This window comes from Otolemur garnettii, unplaced genomic scaffold, assembly GCF_000181295.1.
Source record: "Otolemur garnettii isolate 467f Iridium unplaced genomic scaffold, OtoGar3 scaffold00036, whole genome shotgun sequence".
In the NCBI taxonomy this organism is placed as follows: domain Eukaryota; kingdom Metazoa; phylum Chordata; class Mammalia; order Primates; family Galagidae; genus Otolemur; species Otolemur garnettii.
In genome coordinates, this window is record NW_003852431.1 from 6889375 (window position 1) to 6911209 (window position 21835).

Sequence of the window (21835 nt, forward strand, 5' to 3'; positions counted from 1 at the left end):
GTATACTTGAACCTTGAAGATTTGGGGGGAAAATCAAAACAAAAAGTGAAGTTTTGATGTTGGATGAAAAGTTATAGATTTGTATTCGGAAACCACGAATAAAGAGCACAAAAAACAAAAATGAAATTTTAATAAATTGATGTTTGACAGCTGGGCTCCCAAGTAATTTAAAATTATTATGTACTCAAGCTTAATTTCATTTAGAAATTATTAAAAGAACAAAATATGGGTCTATAGAAAATTATCCAGCATAAATTTGAGTTTGCATATGTTATTGTGAACTCTAATTTTAATTAATTTCCAAATCAGGCAACAAAGTTAAATACTTTGTTTCTTTACCCCATACTATTGTTTTACTTAAAGGGGTGCAACACAGGTATTTTAAGTGACAACAAAAATTCTACATAAAGAAATAAACTAAAAGAGGGAAAACAAAAAATAGGAGGCTTAATTAGCAAAACAAAACTATGTTTTATTTATCAAAGACAACAAAGAATTAGAAAATACAGAGAAATACAAAAGAATTTATAAAGCATAATAAATTTTATTTTTTCAGCAATGGAAAAATGTCCCTGAATAATCAGATGTACCTTTTAGTAGTAGTGTCTAATAATAAATAAGCAATCAACTTTATATATTCTATATAGCTATATTAAATAATGTTTAGGTTTAAAAGTTGATATACCGTAACTTTTAATGTTGGCACTCAAAAGCAAAGATATAACAGAAAAGAAAAACAGATAAGACACAAAATGGTTTGAAAGATGCAAAATACAATAGCTTATGAATGTTGATTAGATTCCAGTTGTAATACTGCTGATACACACTACACACACACACACACACACACTCTCCCCTAAATCCCACAGGCCCATTTCCATAACTTGAAAATGGATATTTTGGGTATCTGAACATAGAATACGTTTTTGACAAATTAATCTATAATCATACAACAGGAAGCTATTAACAGCACAAAATTTTATTTGCTAAGCTTAACAAATTAACCATCTAAACAAAAAATTATTACAATGATACTGATAGATATTTTTATTGAATTTTTAAAAGACACATGTAAATGAGAATATTTGGAAAATTAATTTTCAAAATTATCTTAAATGAAGTAAATACAATGTCTAATACAACCTCTTCCTGCAAGAATCTCTAAGACAGTCAATTCTAAAAACCAAGCTTCTTATTGGAAAAATCCCTAAAATTAGTATGTCCCTTAAAAGATTTTTTTTTTCTCATAAAGGACTTTGGTACACCCACATTTTCTTAATACTTGCCTTAAAAACAAATTCTATGTTTAACACTCAAATTTTCTATATATATATATATATTTAGTTCACTTAATTTAAAATTAATGATAAGATATCTAGACACAATTTATAAGAAAACAATGCAAAAAGTACTTTATCCATGGTTATTTACAGGAAGAGTTTTCCTAAATAACAATGTTGTATCATGTTCAAAAATCTGACAAATCCTTTCCAATAATCAGCACTGCAGGTTTTAATAAACTTTAGATAGAACAAAGGATGTTGCATGTGTAGAATGACCAGATGAATTGAAGACCCAGAAACTAAAGCATTTGACATGGTCAATAATTTCATTTTTATTACACTAAATGTCAAGTCAGAAGTCAATGGCATTTACATGCTGGAAGACTCTTTACCACTCAACTCTTTCAATTATATCAAACACTGATTAACCAAATGTGACTGGACTTTACCGCTACAACTTTATGGTTTCTTTCAAGTGTATGTAAATCTTTCAAAAGCAGAAATGTGCAGATGTGCAAAACAAATGAAACACAGGTACTTAAAGAATGAACAGAAATGGCTTAAGTATAAACCACCCTGCTATTCAATTTTGAAGCTTATCTTTTCTTCACTAATTTGTCTTCTATTATTAGTAGTCTTCTATCCTATTAAAGTTGTAGGTTTACAGATGATTTGAAAATTTCACATTGGCATAAGAAAGGAATGTCGGGTTGATGCAGTCTAGGGACAAAGAAATAATTAGTCTTAAAATGTATTAAGTTGCATTTATCTAAATCATAGTACAATAAAAAACTATCTTATAATAGTATGGCATAAATATATAATGTTCTTCTGATAAAGATAACATACAGCAGCATATAAAAGTCTGAGATGCAGGGATATACAACTTTTTTTTTTCTCTGCTGAACAATCTAAGAATAAGAATTGTCTTGGGGATGAGAAAGGTGGTTCCCACCTATAGTCCTAGTACTCAGGGAGTCTGAGGAAGAGGATCACTTGAGCTCAGGCATTTAAGACCAACCTGAACAAGAGTGAGACCCTATCTCTATCAAAAAATAGAAAAATTAGCTGGGCACTGTGGCAGGCAGCTGTAGCCCCAGCTACTCAAGAGGCTGAGGAAGAAGGATTGACTGAACTCAGGAGTTAGAGGTTGCTATGAGCTAGGTTTATAAGGCCATGGCACTCCAGCCTGGTTGACAGAGCAAGACTCTGTCTCCAAAACAAACAAAAAAAAGAGTTGTCTTGGGTCATATGTTAACTACACAAACACTAGCAAAAACAAAGTCCATGCATACTCTGCATGATATCTGACACAGATAAGCAAAAAAAGGCTCCACAAAATAAGCACGGGGCCTGTGGGCCCCAGATTGGATACTCTTGAAATTTTTCAGAGCATATTTACATTATATTTTAGACTCTTCAGAAATGCATACAAGATATTCACACTATTCATAGCATACCATTCTAATTATTTGGTCTTTTATCTTATTTTTAATAGTGATAAACTTTTAATGCCACTGTTTGCAGACACTTGACTTGTTGAGAAGATGTGACATCTTTAAGGGAGGTACCTTAATGGAACACCTAAAAATGATATTTTAATGGAATCCAGAAATACAACTATATGCATTGTACTCTTCAATGGAAACAAGTAAATAATATAGCTTATGTATAATGCATATAAATCTATAAATAAAACTTAATCAAATCACAAACCATACAACTTATTTATAAAAAAGTATAGTAACCCTAAACGCTTTGTCCTGCAGTTCTACATTCAGAAGCGTTTTAGTAGAATCCCCATTTTGCTTGTGGAGTTCAAATACTTTTAAAGTTTAAATTATTTATAGATATGAAGTAAATGGACTTGTTTTAAAAAACAATAGGAAAATAAAAATAAAATAGAAGATAGGGTTTAAAGGTGAAGTCTCTTTATGTACGACTGCTCCTGGCTGCACGACAGATAAATGTCATTGCTCTATACAGTGCCTCCAGAAACTCTCTGCTAGTAAGTCAACCCCTGCTCATTTCTTTATATTCCCTTTATTCCAGTTGTAGCTTTCACTGTTGATACACACTGACACATTAAGAAAAAAGTAACAGAGCTCCTATTTTCTTCACACAATTTTTATTCCTTGATCCAGATCATAAAGATGACTGCACAGCAAATTGTTTTTCAATCATAGATTTGCTTTTTTGTTTTGGGTTTTTTTTTCACCAGATGTCTATGTGAATTTCACATTGTTTTAGGCAAAATTCCCATCCCTTCTGTGTAAAGTACTTTGTCATATTTTGTTTGTTTTTCAAGCATTCAAATTTTGTGCTGGTGGTTACTTCGTACATCTCCTGTGGTCAATCTTTAAAAAGAAATTTAAAAAGTCTGATTTAAAGTTACAGTGTATTCATTATGAATTTAAAAAATTAAAATTTATGAAATTCAATTTGAAAAATCTCCGAGTTTTCTAAAAAGGTCTACAACTTATTAAATTTCCATAAGCTGTTAAAAGTATAAAAACATTGGGCAGCACCAGTGGCTCAAAGGAGTAGGGTGTTGGCCCCATGGGCCAGAGGTGGCAGGTTCAAACCCAGCCCCGGCTAAAAACTGCAAAAAAAAAAAAAAAAAAAGTATAAAAACATTAAATATGCTATCTTTGAGTAAAAATTATGAGTACAGCTTACATATTTAGTATGTTTCTGGTACATTTTAATATGTAAGGGGAATAAACAGAGTTAATATATTAATATTCCTTACCTCTATAATAAGAAGAAATATCTTGTTCTATGAGCCGCTGCCATACTTTCAGACATGTTTCTGACTTTTAGGTAATTAACAAATCCTCTAAAGAAAAGGAGCAGGCCTGAGAAGGTTGAAATAATATAGGTATATTATGTTCTTATATAGAAACGGGCCATGATAAATTAAAAATAGACAATTATAAATAAGATCCTCTTGGTTTAAGAAAAGGAATTTAATCTGCAGGATTTCATTCATTCCATAACATACTTTACACTATAATGATAACTCCATCATGAAGAAATCAAGTTTTGTTGCCATCCACATTTTTTTAATTTGTTAGTCTTAGATGAACCAAAAATTAAAGGAAATCTAGCTATGACTATCCAGAATTATGTAAAAACCTACCTTTATTAAGTGGTTTCTTTAAATAGCAAAGTTACCTGGTACATTTAAACTGATATAACGCAAAGAAATTATAGTGAAATTATTTTAGTGTTGTGACTTTACTGGGAAGTCAGACTCCTTAAGGGGGGTTAAAAGCCAATCTGTATTGCAAATTCTGTTCTGACCGCCTATATTCTGTGTTCTTTATTGAGTTTCTTATCTAAAACTGAAAAAAAAATTATAAGGCCTATCAAATATTTAAGCATATCAAATATGTGTGTGTATATATATATACCCACCCCCACACACACATGTATGTATATAATTTAGAATTTGGAGGACTCTTAGGAAGGTAACTGTGGGACAGAGAAGAATGCAGAGGACAATCCCAGTTCCACATTAAGAGCCATAGTCTAGCATTTTCTCAGGGGAATGTGAAAAATCAGTCAGTGATAAAAATGTTGCTCTCACATATACTATACCACTAAGCAAACTAAGAAATATATTTATATAAAGTAAATAGAGAATATACTCATGTAGTTGCTAAATTATGGGGAAAAAATAAAAAGCTTTATGTAGCAGTATCAAGTACCCGTCATCTATATAATCTGTATTTGATGACATGCGCATTATATACATATTTTTAATCATGAGTTCTTATTTTCAAGTAATAATAAAAGATTATATAAAAATTAAGATGAAAAAGACAGCAAAGATGACTTGGGAAGGCAGTCATTCTAGCAACTTTTTGGATTATTTGGAACACATGTTATTTCCCCTCTGTGACGTAGTATTTTGAAATAATAATTACAGATTTTTTAATAATTAAAAAAGCAATGCCTGAGAAATGCTTAATATTTCAGATGAAAAATATTAAATAAGTATAAAAGCATTACCATTATTAGCATAAACCTTTGAAATATTTAAGCATATAATTCTTAGGGAAACATTTATTAACTCCAATAAATTTTTAACCAGGAAAAGGGAGGGGTACAAAAACACAAACAGAAAATATGTACTGTATCTGTGTAGTTTTGCTCACCAGGAAGAAAACTGTCTGTGAATTTAAAATAAAAAGTCCCAACTAAATTTGCATTCCAACTCCGAGACAGTATTCAAAACACTAAAAAAAGAAGCATGCTTATACTAAATTGAAGAAGATAGACGAGATAGACAAATGATGATTTAAACAAGTGGTATAAATTTCAGCTGAATCTAATCTCAATCTGCTTCTCACATCCTATCTAATTCCCTCCAACTGGGACTCTCTCTGAATTCCACCCTCATGCCCTTACACCAGATGCTGTCCAAGATAATGAATCACTATCTAAATATAAAAAATTACTGAAAAATGCAAACCCAAATTATTTGTGAGATACCTTCTTTAGTCAATGAAGCTGATGTTTCTAAGTTACATTCTGTTTCTACTCAGGCATCTTCTAAAATAAGCCGATTCGTATCTAAAAACTAATCACTCAGTGGCTTTTGTTTCTGAGCATTCTATGGAGGGCTTGATATTCTTTGTAGTATATGTGAGAGCAACATTTTTATCACTGATTAAGTTTTCACATTCCCCTGAGAAAATGCTAGGCCATGGCTCTCAATGTGGAATTGGTATCGTCCTCTGCATTCTACTCTGCCCCACAGTTACCTTCCTAAGAGTCCTCCAAATTCTAAATATATACAAAAACATACTTATTTGCAATGCTTAAATACTTGATAAGACTTCATAATTTTTTTCCCCAGTTTTACGTAAGAAACTCAATGAAGAACACAGAATACGTGTGGTCAGAACAGAATTCACAATATAGAACTGGGTTAACCTTTTAAGGAATCTGACTCCCAACACAGGTCACAACACTAAAATAATTCCACTGTAATTATTTTAGTAATTACTAAATACAAATTACTAGAAAAAGAATTTAGTGACCTTAACTGACCACTGAGAATTTATTTCCCAAAAGATCCTAAGGATCTAATAGCACGACTACATAAAAACTCAAAAGAGAAGACTGCCACCTACTGAATGGCTATGATTTTCTGGTGCAATTCTTAGAGAAATGTGGGCATTTTAACCTAAGTCAAAGCAAAATGTATTCTTTATGTCAGTAAATTTATTTGAAGTGTGGATGAAAGGTACAATGTGATTTTAAGATTAACGTAATTATCAAAGATCTAAAGTAAAACACATGGGAACAAAAATTGAAAATTGATAAAATTCCATCAATATTAATAAAAAGACATATCTCATAAGAAGACAACTCAACAAAAGTACTGTGATCATTAGGCATGAAGCCTTTCCTTATGCCTGGCTGATTAATGATTAATGCAGGAGACATTTCAAAAGCATAAAGAATGTTTCCATGATCCAAAAATAAAGGGTAGAACAACCAAATTACTCTGCTCTCAAACTTCCAAAGATCATTAAAAGAAATCATCCATGTATATTTCTAAGATGAATACTAAAGGCAATTTTTTGTTAATCATGTTAGGATTTTAAAATTTTGTACTATTTAATTATCACTCAGTTCAACAACTGATTCTTTACATTGATAGCCTTTAAGATTTTAAATCTAAAAAATCTGGAGTGCTATACAGAATATCTGAAAAGGCGAGATGATATTAAGGTTGTGGATATGAGAATTTTACAGTAAAAAATTTATCTCCATGTAAGTTATGACATAATTTTACATCATACAATTTTAAGAAATCTCAAAGTTAAGCTTATTAAACTGAAATGCGTTAAGAAGAAAACTTACCAAGTACAAGAAATATCCACCAAAGCCAATACTGTCCATTGAAATATCCAGTAAAATAATCAGAAAACTATGAAGTGAACATAAATATATTAACTGCATTTATATACCAAAATTTGAAAATCACATATTATCTTTAGTTTTAAACCTCAAATAATCGCTAACACTTAAAAATAGCACAAAAAGAAAAATAAAAATACTTGGTGACATACATTAACAATTTACGTATATGAAATTATTTAAGAAAAAATCTTATGCAATGAGATTGCAATAGCAAACAAAGTTATGCAAAGTATTTTAGAAACAAAAAACAATGTCAAACTGCTTGCAAGAAAGAAAAGTAAATGCTATATATCTGGATTATCAGAATCACACATTTTTTCATTAAAGAGTTCACATGTCAGCCCTTTCTTCAGACTCTCCTAAAGCCACAACCACCATCCCAAACACACTAGGGCAACCCGCTGCTTTAGATATTAACACCAAAAGCCACATTAGTTTAATCTTATCAGATGGGGATGTTATGCTGACCTCTCAAAAGAAGAGCTTTTGACCTTCTGTACATCCCCTACTGTTAATCACTGCCAAAAATACTAGGCGCATAAAGACCCCCAACTCATTAGAGTCTTTTTATTTTTAAACTAGATGCCCTAGCATTCAGTTCCCAACAGTGAGCTAAGAACAGCTAAATGAACCTTGAAGTGGCATTTCAACAGTTCCTATTAGTGGCCGTTGTAGACAATTTTATATTCTCTGTGATGTGAGAATATGAACAGGCGGATGGAAGGCAGGGTTTGAGGATATTGAACACAGGTTTTTTTTTTTCCTTGATTAGACTCTAGACATAAAACTTCAATAATTTAAAAAGGTTTAAAAAAAAACCTAATTCAGTTACTTCAGATAATTCTTCTCTATTATCCTTTAATAATTAAACAATTCCCCAAATAATTTTTTTAAGTGTTTAATAATATAACCTACCCTAAAACTATTAAAAATTAGCTTGAGTTTACCTACCCTGTTTCTAATGGTCTGCAAACTAAATCTGATTTAACCAAAACTGATTGTGCTAAATGCGGATTTGGCCTCAACTCCAAAATTAATTAAAACATTTTCAACATTACTGGTAATCATTTCCAACTATTTGTTATAATTTCTATAAAAGCTTAAAACTCCTATAGATAACAAATTTTTTTCCCTATAATTTTTTGATAACAAAATGCTTACAAATTATAAGTAAGGTCACCATGTAGTAAGCATATCAACTAAAAAGATCTGTTTTTAAAGCCTTTTGAGTATTTTCTCAGAAAGTGTTTTTAATTAATAAATATAACCATGATCTCAATCAGCTTAAGAGTTCTAGAAATTTCAAATATTTAAAATTTCAAAGTAATATAGAAGAAGAAAATCCCACATACTCCTATACTTTTAAAATATGTACAACAAAAGTAAGATTTGAAGATTGGAAAAACACAGCTTATAAAATAGGAATGTACTGCACTACTTTTAAATCAAGAGATTAGAAATAAAAGGTTTTCATATGGGTTGTAGAGGCTATAAAGCCAAAAAATAATAAAATGCCAAAACATATTTTTAACTTTCTGCACTTGATACCCAGTTAAGAGGAAACTGGAAAATCAAGAGGAGTCATTCCTCACCAAAAAATATTTCTATAAATCTATTTCTTATGTACTCCCAAGTGAAGAATATAATTACCTCCACCCTGAAGTCAAACAGAAAGATTCACTATGTAAAAAGGATAATGAAATATGCTTTCAGATTCATTACAGAGCTATCAAAACTGTTCTCAGAATACTAAAATCACAAAACTGAGCCATACTGCTTTTACAAAGAAGTAAACCAATCAGTGTGGTGCCTGTGGCTCATAGGAGTAGGGCGCCAACTCCATATACCGAAGGTGGCAGGTTCAAGCCCAGCCCCGGCCAAAAACTGAAAAAAAAAAAGAAGTAAACCAATCATGTTGATTGGCCAATGACAGGCTGCTGAAATCAAATTTTGAAAAATATATTGACTAACATTAAACATTTATCTGATTTTATTTTATTAATATAACATCAATATTATTTACAACCTACTTAAAAAAACTTGTTACTTTTTAATAAAACACATGCATTTTTAAACAAACAAAAAATATTGAAACCCTTAGAATTACCAACAGAAGTATGGGCTAAAGATATTCATACAAAAACTAAGGTTCATGGCAGTTCAGAAACAAAAAAGCAGCAGTATGTTTTATAAATTACTTATTGTCTAATGAAAGGAAACACCAGGCTTTTAGGAGAAAACTTTTCTCTCAGCACTAACCTATAAGAGGAATTTACTGCTTGGCATGTTACAGCAAAAGTCAAAGGAGAGTGTAACGGAGGCAGCACAAAATCAGGAGAAGGGGCGTGGGATAGAGCCACACCAGATTCTAATCTACATAAAATCTGTGGAATCTTACTCTATTTATTCTGAGTTTCAACACCAGCAAAAGCCTAGATCATCACCAACATCAGAAATACAGATATGGTTAATAATAGTGTTTATAACAAATTAAGCCTAGAACACACTAGGTGCTTGATGAAGGGCAGCTATTATTACTTTATACAAAAGATTTTTAAAAATCCTTTTCTTACATCAATTCTCAACATATTCACTAAAGGTATAACATTATCCTTAACTCAGTAAAGGTATTTTAAAGGGAAACTAAACAGTCCTGGTGATCAAGGCTCTAATACCCCAAATGCACAGGTTACATATAATGCCTTAACTTCTTTCTTAAGGATCTAGTGATATCAGTAACTTACCCACTTCAAGAGAATTATAAAAAAAAGTTCTCAAACTATCTTCTGTGTTTTGAGATTTAGATGAGAAATCCCATTTGAATAGTAGTACTTAAGTCTATTACTATCATAACCAAGGTTGGACATATCCAGCACCAAAGTTGACATATCTAGTGCCAACTATTTTCTAGTAATAACTTCTGCAAGTGTGGAGATTATGTCTTTGGATTTGTATGTTCCCTAATGCTTAATGCATTTATGTTCATGGCAGAAACTCACTGTATACCTTTCGAAATAAAATTAAAATGGCTTAGATTTTAACCATCTTAGGAGAAACCAGTCCACGGGTCCCAACCAAGAATCAACTAATTAATAATCAAAACCATAATCTGGTCTGAACCAAGACAGGGTCTATCTGTCAAGATTACTGAGACCCTGAGAAGCTATAAAATACGTACAGTAAAAAAATAATGAAGAGGTCAGGTACAGTGGCTCACACCTGTAATCCTAGCACTTTAGGAGGCTAGGGCAGGAGGACAGCTTGAGGCCAGGAGTTTGAGACAAGCCTGGGCAATAGAGAGTTACCTCATCTCTACAAAAAGTAAAAAAAAAAAAAAAAGCCCAAGCCTTATCCTAAAAAGACTAGAAGGAACATTTGTAAAAAGAAGCCAAAAGGCGGGGCAGCGCCTGTGGCTCAGTGGTGAGGACACCAGCCCCACGTACCAAGGGTGGCGGGTTCAAGCCCAGCCCTGGCCAAACTGCAACAAAAAGATAGCTGGGGGTTGTGGCTGACGCCTGTGGTCCCAGCTACTCAGGAGCCTGAGGCAGGAGAACTGCGTAAGCCCAGGATTTGGAGGTTGCTGTGAGCTGTGTGACACCACAGCACTGTACGGAGGGCGATATAGTAAGACTCTGTCTCTACCAAAAAAAAAAAGGGGGGGGGGGCTTTGAGAGGCAAAGGTAGAGCGCTGGGCGATGACAATGCCAACCATACTAATGCCTATGCAATCTTTACAGAAAACTACTTTGAGACTAGAAAAGTTATTGAGATGGGGAAAAGAGAAGGGTTTCCCCTTGGCTCCCTACACACCACCTTGTTAATAAGAAGTAGGCAGAGGGTGATTCCAGAGGACAACAGGACAATGGGAAGGCAGGCTAAAAGAAGCAGACGTGAAAAAAGTTCTGAGAGCTACTTTCACAGGCTTCCACTTCACTTCTGAGCTCTCAACATGACCAAAAAAAAGTATCACAATAGTAGTAGCCATGATTTACTAAACACATATTTGTGGACAGAAATTGGGCAAAATACTTTAATTATATTATTTCCATACCTAATAAAAATCCTGCCAGGCAGCTGTTAATAATTAGAACATTATGAAGAAACTAATGCTCAGAACCAATAAATTGCTTAAAGTTAGAATACAGATATAAAAAAGGTGAGATTCAAACTTAAATTTTTCTTGATTACAAAGTTCTTTCCACTATACTAAAAACCTCTCATATAGTAACTTATAAAATGTTCATACCATAGAGATTACTACAAAGGAAATTTTATAGCTTTTCATTTTAGAAATAAAAGAGTTAAAGGTTATTAAGACACTCACCCTGACAATTAGAATCCATTTGATCAACGAAAGGCCAAATCCACAGATAGCACCATACCTTCCAGCTATGGTATTGGTGATACAGAAGGATAAACAAAACCCAAGCCAGTTGAAAATAAAGGCCACTAGAAGAAACAGAAACAGTTCATTTAAAGACCCCAATGTGGAAACAAATTTAACACAGATATAATGTTAAGAACATTTCATCACTCAATGGGAATAGCAGCTCCCTTCTTTAAACTCTATGCTTACCTTTTGCAAAGGTATTATTTATTTATTACACTGTACATCAACAAAGGGGTAAACTTAATTTTTTGTTGGTTTGGTAAACAGGAATCAATTCCCAGTGAAATTCTATTTTTAAACCAGCTAAAAATCAAATCACAATATAGCTCTCATGTGGTCCCACCCAAGAAGGCCAGCCTAAGCCATCAGCCAACAAAATCAACTTTTTAAAAAAGATAAAACTATTGATCTAATACTTCACAAATATTGTATGGTTTTCTTAAGGTACACTTACAATTCTTACATATTCCTTTTCTGATTTAACTTATAAAATATAATGCTATCTAAAAGCTATATACACATAGCTTTCCATGTACAGAGTAAGTCATCAATGTGTTGTTTTTTAGTATGTGCAGTATCACAGAACTCCTTTAAGAATCTTAAGTTTTTAAACCTGCATATGACAGGTGCTCAAAAGAATTTACTGAATAAAGATGCTCAACATCATTAATTGTTAGAGAGAAGAAAATTAAAACACAACGAGATACCACCATACATCTGTTAGAATGTCTAAAATTTTACAAAAACAACAACTGTTAATACCAAATGCTGGCAATGAGGCAGAGCAACAGAACTCTCATTCACTGCTGGGGAGAATACAAATGGTGCCGCCACTTTGGGAGACAGCTGGCCATTTCTTACTAATCAAAATTCAAAACACTCTTTGAATTCTTTTTAAAGTTACAAATAATTTTATTTTTATGCTTCCCTCAAGTCTAAAATGGGAATTAATTTTGATTAATTATTACCATAGCATGTTGGTGTTAAGGTTCACAAATGTTACAAATGGCTAAACCTTAGAAAAAAAGTTTTCTGAACAGCCATATACAACCCATCACATTTTGAAGCACTAGAGGTTCAAAGTCATTTCCACAGACTGTCAGTTATTCAATGATCCCTATCTTAATTTCTAGTGTTTAATTGACAAATAAATGAATTCTATTCCATTTTCTTAAAAGAATTCTTAAAAACAAGATCACAGAGGTTAGGCATATGTATGAGACATTTTGCAGTAATACCTTAAAGGATTACAAGAAGCAAAAACATTATCAGGGGATAGACACATTTCTTCCTTTACATTTTCTGAACAAGAACATGCAATTATCTTATCAAATGTAAGTGTACACTTTTATGAGGGTTGAGTTAGGTAAGGTGTTGAAAGCAAAGGTGGAAAGAATTAAACTAACAAAAAGGTTTTAACTGAAATATTCTTACTGATATTCACTATAGTTTTATTTGCACAAGTTATATAATCTGAAATGCTTAAGTTATAAACTACATTAAGGAAGATCTACTTTTTACCATCCTTAGCTACAAGATCATTTAAGTGGCATGGAAAACACAATAAGCTGCAATTTGAGGAATAGCCACTAGAGGGTGGTGATTACAAATAAATCTGTTTATCAACACAAGCTCTAGGCCCACTAGAAAAAATGCATCAGGAAATGAAGGTAAAAATAGAAGTTTACTCTTATAATATTGGTATTATATTTATAGAATAGGAATAATTAAATATAAGATGTGGAAATTTAATTTAGCAAAATTTTAGTAAAAGATAATTTATATTAAATATTAATATTTATGCTAACTAATACAATCAATGGCTACAGATAAAGTCATCCAGTATGTCTAAGTTACCATGAATTTACAAAACATTAGTGAAATGTTTTCAGGTCTAAAAAATTAAAAATAAAAAGACACTGGGGTTAAGGGAAATATAAAAATGGAAAAATAACTCTGAATGACCTCAATGATAGCAAGTAATATGTTTTTAATCCTAAGAAACAGGTATTTATACTACAAATAGTACAATAAATTTAGATGATTTCTTTTCTATTTAAGATTTCATTAAAAACACAAAAAGCTACTCTTTTTGTAAACAAAGTATGTAGGAAGTTGTTAATATTAAAGAATTACCAGTTGAACCAAAATTAAGATAAAAACCATGAATCTACAACATATTAGTGAAATGTTTTCAAATCTAAAAAATTAAAAAGATACTGGGGTTAAGTGAAATTAAAAAATGGAAAAATAATAACTCGGAATGACATCAATAATATCAAGTAGTATGTTTTTAATCCTAAGAAACAGGTATTTATACTACAAATAGTACAATAAATTTAGATGATTTCTTTTCTATTTAAGATTTCATTAAGAAAATAACCACAAAAAGCTACTCTTTTTGTAAACAAAGTATGTGGGAAGTTGTTAATTAATATAAAGAATTACCAGTTGAACCAAAAGTAAGATAAAAACCAAAGTCCACTAGACTTTGTGTACCAAAGTATTCCTTTGTAACAAAAGAATTCATTTCCTTTCATCGCACCTAACATATCTAACTAGATATTGTAACTAAAATCAACTTAAGATTTAAATGTTACACATATGTAAACTAACAACCTGACTATAACTTAGTAAATTTGAAGAAGAAAATATAGCTGCCTGCCCTCATGTCACCTCTGTTCTTCGGCAGATGAAATAAAAGAAAGGAAACAAAACACCATTTCCAAAAGATTAAATAAACTTTTAGATTCAAAAGCAGCAACTCATGAAGTTCGTATTTTTTGTTTTTCGAAGTTGAACTTTAAATAGTTTCTGTTTTATCTCTGAAATTTATAATTAAAATGAATTAAAACAGTATTCTATCCAAGAATGAAAAGCATAATCATTAAAGCAGGCTGAGGGCAGAAATTAATCATACAATAGACTAATAAATTACTCACATGAATATTGGGTTTCTACTACTGGTTATACCCGTTTAAACAGTTAATATTAAATGTCTTAATATTATTTAAGGGAGGTACTGAAATAATGAAGACTATGACAGTCTCCTCTCAAGGAGCTTAAATCTATAAGCCAAATACTGAATTAGGATTTTGCAAGATGTTCAAACATATTAGGTTTTTGACCTTCTACTACTCACCATTCCTCCAAATAAAACACATTTCATACCTTTCTGTCTCAAGTAACAAAGTTCTAGTTGAATATCCCCTCTTTTCTAACCTTTTTTTCTGGCCCAAGGATACTTAAATGGAAGTCTTCTGCCCCAAAAGCAGAATTCAGTTTGATTCTGTACGTCCCTACAGCAATGAACAGACACCAGTACTGTGGCACTTCTCTAACAAAAGCCTAATTAGCTTAAATACGTTCATGTACTTTTATACTGTCAACATAGCATAATGGTTACAATGCATAATTATTAAGTTACAATGTTTAATAAATTCTAGGGTTTGTACTATAACATGTGATTAGGGTATTCCTTAGTTCAGTATCAGGAACAATCTACACTTTTAACAAGGTAGATACATTCTAACAAAATTTGCCTTTCTTTTTACTTTAATATACCCGCAGCCAATATATACAAGAAAAACAGTTCGGGAAGATCACTTACTGAAAAACGCCAGCATGAAAATGCCATCGTTACCCACTCTGAGCTGGTCTGCATCACTGAAGTCATCTCTTGGTGGACATTCTTCCTCCTGAATCTGTTAACATAAAACAATAAGATAGCTCACTAAAATAATTATAACTTTATTATGTTAAATGCAAGGAAAAAAAACTTCAACCAAATCCAATGCTCTCAATTTGCTGTGTAGAGAAAATGAGATAATGAGTAAAATGTCTGGGACAGAGTAAGTAATCAATAAACATCAGCAACTGTTACTTTTCCACCAGTGCCCCTGAAGAGTTACTTTTAAGGTAAACACAAAAGAGATAATGTCGAAGAACATTAAACACATGAAAACAGTCTCCAGGAGACAGATGCAACGCTGCTGCACTTTTAGCATCAAACTTTCACAATCAATGGTGGAGTATAAACTGGTACAACTCTATGGCTGGCTATTTGATGATTTTATCCAACTATTTATCAAGCATCTATCATAATTAAACGTACATAACCTCTGATCTAACAATAACAGTTTTTACCGCATATTGTAGAAATACATACATGTATCCCTACTTACAGGAAATGATGTATTAAAAATAACTCATTGCAGCAAAGCTACTAAGAGCAGAAGATCAGACAGGATCTAAATGTCCATCAATAGTGGACTATGCTAGGAGATAATTCTCCATGGTTCTGTCATTTTTCTACATGTCTGTCAGGGAGAGGCACTGGGGTGGGAAAGGTGTGAGACACACAGTGTTTACACAGTAGAGACCTCTGAGAGATAGTGTCTTCTCTCAGAGTAGAGGTGTGGGCATTTTTATTGGCCATTAGAAAAGAACTGGGTTCCCTATGCCCAGGGTTCCCCTCCCACAACCCACCCCACTGAGTGTGGAGGTTATCATTTAGCCCTCTTTGTGTTGCCCTGGGGGAAATGGAGGTCAGGGAACTGGCACAGAAAATACTAACACTCAGGGTACACTACTGCTGTGAATAAAGAAGACTTTTTCTCTGAGCCAGCATGCTCAAGTCTTCCACCAACATCCAGGAAACTGGGACAACCCATTCTGTTAGTTTGAAAGTCCAGTAAAATCTGACTATTCACAGTTCCTGACAGATACGTAATATAGTATCTATCCAATAAAATTCAAAAAGCTGTCCCCAAATTTAAAAGTAAATTTTAAAAAAAACCAGTTTTTATTTTTTTGAGATAGGGTCTCATTCTAACACCCTGGCTAGAGTTCAGTTGCATCATCATAGATCAATCCAATACCAAACTCCTGAATTTTACTGAGTAAAATAGAATTTGATCAGACAAGTGACATGGCTTGATTTACATTTGCACCATCTCCATCTCTAGATTGTATATATATAATCTCAGCTGAGTGTTAATGATTCAATTTTGTGAGGCTCAGGTGAAAACTTAAGAGCCCTGCCAAAGACCACATAATTAGGAAGATCAACGTGAACACAAATCCAGGACACTGATGTTCTTTCCACCCAGTAATGGTAGTCTAAGTACATTGCTCTCCTGAAAGAAAGAAACTTTCAAAACCATGTTATGTTGTTCATTATTTGGGCACAAAGATCCCTTAAACTCTGCAATAATATCATAGGCAAACTTTAACAACTAGCAATGACTGAATGCATGTTAATAAAAATTTCTTATAATTTCAAATTAATTGAAGAAATAAACACCAAAGCATAATATGAACTGCCACCTCCCCGCAAACCTGTCAATATAATGGCAAAAATGTAATTATTTAATAAGTAGCACTATGTATTTTAAAACACTACTCCAGAGATTTTATCAAAGGATATCATCTTTTATTTTATTTTATTTATTTAGTTAGTTAGTTGAGACAAAGTCTCACTCCATTTATTTGAGAAAGTCTCACTCTGTTTCCTTGGGGTAGAGCACTGTGGCATTGTCATAGCTCACAACAACCTCAAGCTCTTGGGTTCAAGTGATTCTCCTGCCTCAGCCTCCTGAGTAGCTGGGACTATAGGCACCTGCCACCATGTCTGGCTAGTTTTTCTGTTTTTAGTAGAAACGGGTTTCAGTCTTGCTCAGACTGGTCTCAGACTCCTGGCTTCAAGCAATCCACCCACCTCAGTCTCTCAGAATGCTGGATTTACCAGTATGAGCCACCACACCTGGCCAGGACATAATTTCTTAAAAGATAGAAGACAAAATGTGCAAATATTTCTTTTATAATACTAACACCTGAAAAAAAAGCATAAACACAAACATTTGATGAAAATAATCATATCACTAGGGAGGAATGGTCACTAAATTATAATAGTAAATTGATTCCATGGAATTTCACTCAACCATTAAAAACAGAAAAATATTTATATAAAACATTTAAAAAATAAAAGATCACATGGATGCAATAATTTCAACTACATTAAAAATTAATTTATAAATCTTAAAATTGGTAAAAGACATTCAAGTATTTTAAAATGAAGAGCTATAAGAGAACACCCGTGGTATTTTCTTATTTCTAATTTCCCACATTAGGCAATATAAAAAAAAAAAGAAAAAAGTGCACATTAACTTAACAAACTATCATTTACTAAACAAATATGTACCAGATAACAGGTGCTGGGAATGTAAATGCAAGGTACATGTCTCAGATTTGCTCACAAATTACTGAGTTCTAGTTTTTATAACAAAAGACAAGTTACCGAATCAATTTTAAACAAGTTACAAAAAATTGAGCTCTATCTATTACTGTAAGATCAAAACCCTCATGAACATGCATGCTCTAAAAGTTTTATAAAATTAATGACTTGGAATTCAAGTATTTTTCATAGAAATATTCAAACTGGATAATTCATTTCCATAAAATACAAACAACTCTAAACATTAAAATAAGAACTAGGCTGGGTGCCTGTAGCTCAGCAGCTAGGGCGCTGGCCACATACCCCAGGGTTGGTGGGTTGGAACCCAGCCCGGGTCTGCCAAACAACACTGACAACTACAACAACAACAACAACAAAAATGGCTAGGCATTGTGGCCGGCGCCTGTGGTCCCAGCTACTTGGTAGGCTGAGGCAAGAGAATCGCTTGAGCCCAGGAGTTTGAAGTTGCTGTGTGCTGTGCTGCCACAGCACTCAACACAGGGTGACAGCTTGAGACTCTGTCTCAAAATAAATAAATAAATAAGAACTAGAAAACAGGACTATTTCAAAGTCTCTTGACTACCTACATTCTCCCAATGACAGTCCATTTAAGAAATAAGCATTCAGCTCACCCAGGTGAGACTTATTTACAACTGAATGTATTCAAATACTAATCCGACCAAGAGTTTTTTTTCAATTATTTAATTTTTAATAGTGGAAAACGGCACTATTTATGGTGTATGACATGGTGTTTTAAAATACCTATACACTGTAGAATGGCTAAATCGAGCTATTAGCATATGCATTACCTCACACACTTAGCTTTTTTTGTGGAGAAAACAATGTAAAAACTACTCTCAGCAATTTCCAAGAACACACCAGCTAATTTTTTATCTAAATCAGAAGATACAGAGACTTGTACACATACACTCCTACTTTACAGTAAGAAAATGCTGGAGCACTAGCTTAGGAAACACTGATAAATTTAAGACTTTTTATAAGGACGTCCCTTAGTCTCTTGCGTACAACTCTACTTTCTCTTCTGGGAAATTTTCCACATGTCCAAAGCGCTGAATATGATAGTGAAGGGACAGAATGGTAACATTTCAGAGTTTTCTTTCTAAAAAGGGTAGACTAAAGTCACCTTTATGCTTTTCTCAAAGCACAAGCACACACAGTAAGAACTAATGCATCCTGCTTTGCCTTTAGAATAGACCTAACATCCTAACTGTACCCAAAGCTGTTTATACTGATGTTTAACCCTGTATGTTGGAGAAAGAGAGTTGGAGCAGGTATGGAAAGTGTGTAGCTTAGGAAAGACACACATCCAGGACACGGGCTCACCTCTCGGAACCTCTGCTCTTTGGGCTCTGACCTCAGAGTAACAAGAGCGTGCCATACAGGGAAGCACATCTCCCTCCTTTGGCTCCTCACCTATGTCTAGTTTTCCTGGGTGAAGTGATTTTTTGTGTGCCTTTTTCCTAAACAAAATGAGATGAATACAGGGATCGGAAATGACAACTCAAGTCTGAAGCAAGAAAAAAAGGCAATGAATTCTAGCCCTGCTTGTAGCCACACTAGGAGGTAAATAATTTCTGCCTCTTACCTGGCTTCAGAACAGCACTCATGTATCTGACTGACCTCATCACTGAGACAGCCTCTCCTTTTACCAGACAAAGAATAACACCACCACAAGTATCTCCTTGACCCCATTACTAAGACAGGAAGATGAGGGCAAAAGGGGAAGTAGAATTCTTCATTACTCCAAAATTCTAAGATATGTTAAAAGGGACGAGCAGATTAGGTCACAAAAATAATTTAAATAATTTATAACTTATTTCTGTATGCTTTTTAGCCTCTCTTGAGTTCATTCACAGAGTTACTAAACTGGTGATACTAATATATAAAACATGAGTAGGAAAAAAGATTAGGTCATGATTATAATGAAAGACCACAGGATTTAAACTATATAAGGAGGGAAATAAGCACGTGAACAGTAAAGAGGTCAATGGACAGGAGGTCCAAGTGGGAGAGAACTGCTGAGTCATGGTAACCGACGGGAATGAGTTAGAATGATGGGAGGTGAAGGTTAGCACGAGAAGATGCATGAAATCAAAAGTTGGGAAGTAATAAATGTATTTGTAAAGACGGGATGACCCACAAGCTGTGATGGGGTGGAGAGGAAGAGCAATAGAGATGAGAAAGTCAAAGAATGAAGCAGGGAAGTTTAACTAGGAGAGCACCAATTTCACCAAAAATGACAACACACACAGCAGTAGTAGAGAAAACACAGTTGATCCTTGAACAACTGGGGCGGGAGGGACACAGACCCCCACACAGTCAAAAATCTGTACATAACTATGGTTCCCCCAAAACTTAACTACTAATAGCCTGCTGTTCACTGGAAGCCCTACTGATTACATACACAGTAACTAACACACAAATAAGACGAGTATCTACATATATTTTACATATTCAAGACATGCCTAACTTTTTTTTATATATGTTTCTAGGCTATGAAATTTGTTCACAGGTTTTTTTTCAAATTGTTGCAGATCTCTAAAAAATTTTTAATAGAGTCAATGAAAGCAATCTGCATATAAGTGGACCCATGCAGTTCAAAGCCATACTGTTGAAGAGTCAACTATACTAAAAAACATCCTGACACACAAATACTCTGATACATAAAAAACTATTTGTGCTATTACCAAGTGCACATATTGATTAACAAAAATAACACTATCAAAAGAAAGAATGAAATGTTCTTACTCTCTGAGATGTTTCTGCTGCTGCAGCTGCCATGGCAGCAGCTTTGGCCTTCTCAGCTTCATCGTACGTCGGGAGGGAGGTAGCAACACTGTAGGGAGGTGGCACAGGAAAAAATTCCCCATACACTTCTGTATCTGAGGAAAGAGGGTTTCAAAGGATAACCATTACAAACAAACTAAGATGAATTGTATGCCACAATTTAATAATTTGCAACAGGTCACTAAAGACTACTACTGCTCTGGCGGCCCTATGTTACAAACTCTACAACATGCATATTGCCATTATTATCATAAATCTTAATTTAGTCCACATTCATCTCGAAGAGAAAGAACTGATGAATACCATCTAAAAACTAATAAATAAAACAAGAACCTCAAAAATGAGATTTTGAGAAGAAGTACCAGACAAGAGGTAAAACCTCACAATAATAAATAAGCATCCTCACCACAAGTACTTAGTCTACTTGCCCATTATCTCACAGCCAAAGCTGCCCAAAAAATCACAACATTTATATAGTACTGACCACCTCACACACAACTTCCATATGCATTAATCTTGGCAACTCTGAAGCTCAGAAAAGGTAAATAAGGCCCCACACCGTCAAGTGGCAGACCCAGGGGTTCATGACCCCCAACACTTTGATAACATGCACACATTTTGATTTCATAACTGTCCTGATCTCTTAGGCAAATTCAAAACTTTTCTTTGCTAAAAGATTTAAGAAATTTTACTTTTTTAAATTCTTGTCCCTTTCTCCTCTCATTTTTAATTTATCTCCCTAGTTCTTTAGATTTTCCTTTTCTTTCTCTAATTTTAAACTATTTTTAAATGTAATCTTCAGAAATATACCACAATATGTAGTTAAGTACAGACTGCTTATTTTAAAAATAAAACTGTAGCACTTATTTCCAACATATGTAGTGTAAGTAAAATGACACAGGCCAATCAAACAATTTAGATCAATGTCAGAACCACTGACATGGCAACAAAGGCAGATCCTGAAAGGAACAGATACCACTGTGTTTGGCAACACTTGTGTAATTTCCTCCATTATAACTACTGGTTCCCTGGTTTCATGATGCTTTGCTTCATGATACTGCATGGATACTGCATTTCTTGCTAATTGAAGGTCTGTGGCAAGTGACCAGTCTATCAGCACCATTGATAGTGGTGCTATCACTGCACTGACCAGTCTATCAGCACCATTTCTCCAACGCT

The 21835-nt window shown here is 33.4% G+C and overlaps 1 protein-coding gene across 1 annotated transcript in view; it reads right to left on the minus strand.

The window, feature by feature from the left end:
- Positions 1 to 557: 557 nt before the first annotated feature.
- Positions 558 to 21835, minus strand: part of NDFIP2 (Nedd4 family interacting protein 2) — a 66633-nt gene continuing 45355 nt past the window's right edge. Inside the window, exons 3-8 of the mRNA XM_003789732.3 lie at positions 20618 to 20751; positions 15224 to 15317; positions 11548 to 11672; positions 7164 to 7230; positions 4036 to 4141; positions 558 to 2003 (exon numbers count right to left, since the gene is read on the minus strand). Of these exons, the coding sequence (XP_003789780.2) occupies positions 4038 to 4141; positions 7164 to 7230; positions 11548 to 11672; positions 15224 to 15317; positions 20618 to 20751 (524 nt within the window). The 3' untranslated portion in view covers positions 558 to 2003; positions 4036 to 4037. The remainder of the gene's footprint in view (positions 2004 to 4035; positions 4142 to 7163; positions 7231 to 11547; positions 11673 to 15223; positions 15318 to 20617; positions 20752 to 21835) is intronic.